We start from the raw sequence: 6,087 nt of genomic DNA, 5'->3' as shown, positions 1-6,087 counted from the left end.
ACGGACACACTCGCATTAGGCTTTTAAATTACACCCCCCACCCCCAACACACACACGTGCCGAGAAACAGCACCATCCTTTTGGTGCCTTTGGGACCCCGACCCTCCTGGGCATCCCTCCTGCCCGCAGGCTGCCCTTGCCATGCCCCCTCCTCGGTCGAGGGCAGTTCCATCCTGCAAGGCCAAAATCCTTGGGGAGTCACCCTGGACCCCACTGTGTGTCTCACCACCCACATCTGGCCCATCTGAAACCTCCTTGGGCTCTACCTTCAAAATAGATCCAGGATCTGGCTGCCTTTCCCTGCTGTAAGGGCCTCCACCGCGACGGTCTAGCCTCCTCACGACTCACCTGAACCAGTGCAATCACCTTGGCCCTGGTCTCCTCACGGTTTGTCCTCCCCACGGCCACCAGAGGGCGTCCGTGAACACCTGGGGCAAGTCTGGTTCCTCCTCTGCCCGCAACCCTCCATGGCTCCCACTGCCCTCACAGTCAAAGCCCAAGTTCTCCCTGAGGCCCATAGGGTTCTGCACAACCTGCCCCGTCCTCTCCCTGCTCTTCCCTCCTGCCTCTCTCCCCCTCCTCACCCTGGTCCAGCCACACCGGCCTCCTCGCTGTTGCTCCAACACACCAGGCGCAGTCCTGCCCACGGCCTGTGCCCTCTGCCCGGAATGCTTTTCCTCCAGAAACCTGCTTGGCTCCCTCATCATCTTTTATTTATTTATTTTTTTTTAATTTTTTCGAGACACTGTCTCACTCTGTCACCCAGGCTGGAGTGCAGTGGTGCAATCTTGGCTCACTGCAACCTCCGCCTCCCAGGTTCAAGGGATTCTCCTGCCTCAGCCTCCCGAGTAGCTGGGATTACAGGCATGGGCCACCACACCCAGCTAATTTTTGTAATTTTAGTAGAGACGGGGTTTCACCATGTTAGCCAGGCTGGTCTCGAACTCCTGACCTCAAGTGATCTGCCTGCCTCAGCCTCCCAAAGTGCTGGGATTACAGGCGAGAGGCACCATGCCCGGCCCCTAATTTTCTTTAAAACCGCAAAAATCCTGCCTTCCCCATAGAATCACCCAGACCAGCCCTGTGCCCAGTCCAGGCTCTTCTCCTGTTTCTGTTCTCAAAGCACTTTCCACCTGGCTTCAGGCTGTCTCACTTATCTCTGTGTTCACTGTCGGCCTCCCTGCCTACACCACCACCTCCACCCGAGTGGGGTTCTCTGCTCCGCTTATGGATGTTTCTAGCATTGTGTGGCACACAGTAGATGCTCAGTAACTATTTCCTGAATGAATGACCGACACCAGCCGGCACGGATGGAGCAATCGCATAAATGAGACTTCATCTCTCACGCATCATCAGGAGCCATGACAGGGAGTCTACGCCTCCACTGCCCGTGATGGGACAGCTTTGAGATTAGATCAGGTCCTCCGCAGAGTCGCCCATGACCCATCCCAACCCACGTCCCCTCATCATTGCATCCTGTCATTTATTTATAATTGTGGTGAAATCACATGCACGTAACATAAAATTTGTCATCTTAACCATTGTTTTATTATTGCTATTTGAGACGGACTGTCGCTCTGTCACCCAGGCTGGAGTGCAGTGGTGCAATCTCGGCTCACTGCAACCTCTGCTTCCCAGGTTCAAGTGATTCTCCCGCCTCAGCCTCCCAAGTAGTTGGGACTACAGGCGCCCGCCACCACGCCAAGCTAATTTTTGTATTTTTAATAGAGGCGGGGTTTCGCCATCTTGGCCAGGCTGGTCTCAAACTCCTGACCTCAGTTGATCTTCCCTCCTCGGCCTCCCAAAGAGCTGGGATTACAGGCATGAGCCATCGCGCCCAGCTAATTTTTGTATTTTTAGTAGGACAGGGTTTTGCCATATTGGCCAAGCTGGTCTTGAAATCCTGGGCCCAAGTGATCCACCCGCCTCAGCCTCCCAGAGTGTTGGGATTACAGACATGAGCCACTGTGCCCGACCTAAGACTTTGCTTTCTATTCTTTTTGGGTGTATACCCAGGAATAGAGTTGCTCATAGGGTAACTCTGTTTAACTTTTTCCATCTCTACACAAAATACAAAAAATTAGCCAGGCATGATGGTGCACACCTGTGGTTTTAGCTAGTCGGGAGGCTGAGGTGGGAGAATCACCTGAGCCAGGGAAGTCGAGGCTGCAGTGAGCCGTGATCGCACCACTGCTCTCCAGCCTGGGTGACAGAGCAAGACCCTGTCTCTTAAAAAGAAACTTTTTGGGTTTTTTGTTTTACATAGCAGTGGCACTATTTTACAATCCCACCAAAATGCACCAGGTTAAACTTCCCATTAAGACGTGGGTCTACTCCACCAGACTACAGAGTTGCCCCATCACAGCCTTGTTCCTCGTTTGTCTGTTAAAATGCACCATCTAGCCTGGTATACAGTAGGCGCTCAATATTTGTTGAACAAATGAGTGAACGTGGACCTGGTCATTAGACTGATGACAAGAGTCGAGGTTGGGGAGATTAAGGCGTTTCCTTAGAGCCAGCTGTATACCAGGGCAAGCGGATTTTTAAAGAGTGTGAACGGAGTGATTCAACCGTGGGTTTCACCTGGCCCAGGTTTAAGGCCACCTCCCCGCAGAACTCTCCTCGTCCAGCAGAGGGCGCTTTAAGGTGATATGGTAACGAATGGAAATAATATGCAAATGAGTAATAGCGGGCCCCGCGGGGCTTTTTTGGTCAGGCGCGCCGTGGACAGCCCTGGTGCCGCAGGGGCCTGGGGCTCAAGATGGCGCCGCTACAGCCGCCGAAGGTCGGGCGGCGGCGCTGGCGAGGCTCCCGGAGACCGCAGGCAGGGCAGCCCCCGCCCTCCTTACTTCCTCCCGCGGCCGTCTGTCCCGGCCCAGGGGTCCGCCACCAGCCTTGGTCGCGCAGGAGCAGGCGTTTCTGAGCAGGCGCGCTGCGGGCAGCCCCTCCCGGGGTCCCTTGCGGCGGCGTCCCGAGGGCCTCCGGGGGCCTCGGAGCAAGATGGCGGCGGCGGGGTCCGTGAGGCGCGGGCGGCGGCGACCGCGGAGACCGCGGCGCCAGTGAGGGGGCCCTGGGGCCCGGGCGGCTCCGGGCCGGGGCCCCGCCGCGGGACGGACCATGCTACGCTCCACTGGCTTCTTCCGGGCCATTGACTGCCCCTATTGGTCTGGGGCGCCCGGGGGGCCCTGCCGGCGGCCCTACTGCCACTTCCGGCACCGTGGGGCCCGGGGCCCCGGCGCGCCCGGTGACGGCGGAGAGGCGCCCCCCGCAGCAGGTAATGCCCGCCCGCCTGCTTGCCTTGGGCTCGGCTCCCCTGCCCGGGTCTGGACCCCACCCCGGTCCCGCCGGGGGTCCCCGTTCTCGGCCCAGCCTCCTCCCCACACGTTCGCGGGCGACGGTTTTCCCAGTCGGGACCGGGACCACCCACCCTGGGACCCGGTGCAAAGCACTAGATGTCCCTAAGCCTTCGTCTTCACGAGTGTGAAATGTCAACTAGGAGGACGCGTCCTGCCAGGGCTGTCTAGAGGGCGGAGTGCGAGCGCATGTTGAGTACCGGGCACCGGGCCTGACACGAGGGGGCTCGGGAGACGGGCGCGGCCGGCGCTAGGCAGGTCCTGGACTCCTGCTGCCCCTGATTCGCGCCCGCCGCTTCCCGGACCCCATGTGCTTGTGGCCGCCCTTGTTTATTTCCATGACGTTTCCTCCGGCCGCGCCTCTGGCAGCGGCCACCTCAGTCTCCAGTCGTTGAGTCAGGATGGTCCGAGGATCGTCTCCTGTGTTTGTCGAGCCCTGTGTCCAGCATGACTGGCAGGGAGGAAGTCAAAGCTTACTCGAGTGGGCTCCGAGGAATTCCATGCTTTTGGTCGGGCAGAGGACGTTGGTGGACTCCACCTCACAGCGTCATGGTGGTTTTCATCGTCATGGCAGCGTTTCTTGGAGGAGATGTGGGATTTGGATTGGAGAAAAAGAGGGACATCGCAAGGAAAGTCGTGGAGGGAGGGTTATCGAGTGTGATGTCATTCAGACTCCCCTGTTACCTCTGTCCCTTGATAGTGGCTCTCTGCTTCCCCCAGCCCCTGACTTCCTTCGTCCCAGATTTCCTCACTGGGCGTGAGTTTCAAGCATTGTTTTTACTTTAACCACGAAACAGTCTCAGCTCAGAAGCTTTTCCTGCAAAAGAGAAACATCTTCTCTAGGATTTAAGAATAGGTTTATTTTCCTGTTTTGCCAGAAAAGGTAGCATTTTTTTCTGATTTCCCTGATAAGTGTGCTTAGGACACCTGCACCTGTGGGCGGTTGTTTGCAGGTGGACAGATGCAAGCAATCACTTGTCAGCTCCCCACCGCCCAGCGTCTTCGCTGTGTTTGAGGCGGGGGATTCAGAGCTGCGTACGATGCTGGCTGTGCTCTCAGGGACCTGCCGACAGCTGTGCCTACAGATCCCTTAGCATAGGTCGTGATGTCTTGGGAGCACGCAGCTGGCTTTGGCGGGGGCTGGGAGTTGGTGAAGAAGGCAGTGCGTGGGAGAGGCTTCTCGGAGGCTGTGACACCAGACTCACGATGCTCATTTTAACCTATTTTTAGAGACAGGGTCTCACTCTATAGTCCAGGCTGGAGTGCAGTGGTGCGATCACAGTCTTTGAGGCCTCGACCTCCTGGGCTCAAGGGATCCTCCTGTCTGAACCTCCGGAGTAGCTGGGACTATGGGCGGCGGGTGCCACCACGCCTGGCTAACTTGTATTTTTTTGTGGAGATAGGGTCTCGCTATGTTGTCCAGGCTTGTCTCAAACTCCTGGCCTCGAGCAGACCTCCTGCTTCGGCCTCCCAAAGTGCTGGGGTTACAGGTGTGAGCTACTGCACCCGGTGCAAGTCAGGCTTTTGATATCTGTCTGCATCCCAAATGGCTCATTTGTTTCCCAAAGGCTTATTTTTGAGGGTCCCTTTGGTGATGTCGTCTTCCTGTCTGCCCCGCGTTCCTATGGGAAAAATGCAGCTGCCTGCCTCTTACCATGGTGTGTCTGCATTTCCCTTTTGCTGCTGAGAATGAACTCCTTTTCCCATCTCTGGTGGGGTGGTAGGGCTTCTTGTTACTGTCTGGTAGAAGACTGCCTCCCCCCGCAGAAGGCAGGATCCATCTTCCTTGCGGTGAGGTTTCTCTGACCCTCTGTTTCCTCCTCCGTGACATGTTCATCAGGCTGCCCTCTGAGGACAGGGGGGAATGCATGTCCCATGTCCACCCCTCCAGATTTACACACGCCCAGTTTCCTATGAGATTTGAAGAGGCTGGCGTGATCTAGCCTTTGCCATGTCCTCTCAAGGGGATTTCAGGGTGCACAGGGCAGCGGCCTCCAGAGAGGAGATAGACAGGAGCGCTGGCCTCCCAGGATTGAGAGTGGACAGAGGTTCAGGTGAAAAGCCCTCAGCTAGCCCTGGAGCACCTGTAGGGCCATGCTCTGTGCTGGACACGCGCTGCATGGTGACCCTGTGAGCTATTTGCTGCCGGTGGGGGAAACGGAGGCTTATCGAGGAACGTGTTTTGCCCATACTACCACCTGGCCAGGGCAGGTCTGGAGCCTCCAGGGCCTCTGGGAGTAGGAGAGGGCATCTGATGAGGGCACCAAGGCAGGCAGGGTTGGGAGGCTTGGCGGAGCTGCGACGGGAACAGGAAGGTGGCTGGTGCTCCTGGGCCCTGGGTCACAGGCTCAGCGGGTCATTGGCGACCTTGAGCAGCACGGCTGAAGGACTCAGGTTTCCTTCTGGGCTCTTATCCCTGGACCTGCTCAGCCATTTTATTTAATTAATTAATTTTTGAGACAGCGTCTCACTTTATCACCCAGGCTGGAGTGCGGTGGTGCGATCACAGCTTACTGCAGCCTCGACCTCCTGGATTCAGGGGATCCACCTGGCTCAGCCTCCTGAGTAGCTGAGACCACAGGCATGTGACACCACACCTCGCTAATGTTTAAAATTTTTGCCGAGACGGGGTCTCACTTTGTTGCCCATGCTGGTCTTGAGCTCCTGGACTCAAGCGATCCTCTCTCCTCAGCCTCCTGAAGTGCTGGAATGACAGGCGTGAAGCACCGCGCTG

The 6,087-nt window shown here is 57.2% G+C and overlaps 1 protein-coding gene across 3 annotated transcripts in view; it reads left to right on the top strand.

Annotated features, from left to right (window-relative positions):
- Window positions 1-2,750: 2,750 nt before the first annotated feature.
- REXO1 (RNA exonuclease 1 homolog) overlaps window positions 2,751-6,087 on the top strand; it is a 33,558-nt gene continuing 30,221 nt past the window's right edge. The window contains exon 1 of one of the 3 annotated variants that reach the window (XM_055371144.2): window positions 2,751-3,274. In XM_055371144.2, the coding sequence (XP_055227119.1) occupies window positions 3,118-3,274 (157 nt within the window). In that variant the 5' untranslated portion in view covers window positions 2,751-3,117. The remainder of the gene's footprint in view (window positions 3,275-6,087) is intronic. The other 2 variants (XM_055371143.2, XM_031007824.3) reach the window with 2 other exon arrangements.

Source organism: Gorilla gorilla, chromosome 20, assembly GCF_029281585.2.
Source record: "Gorilla gorilla gorilla isolate KB3781 chromosome 20, NHGRI_mGorGor1-v2.1_pri, whole genome shotgun sequence".
In the NCBI taxonomy this organism is placed as follows: domain Eukaryota; kingdom Metazoa; phylum Chordata; class Mammalia; order Primates; family Hominidae; genus Gorilla; species Gorilla gorilla.
Note: the sequence above shows the minus strand (reverse complement) of the source record. Positions and strands in the feature narration are given on the sequence as shown.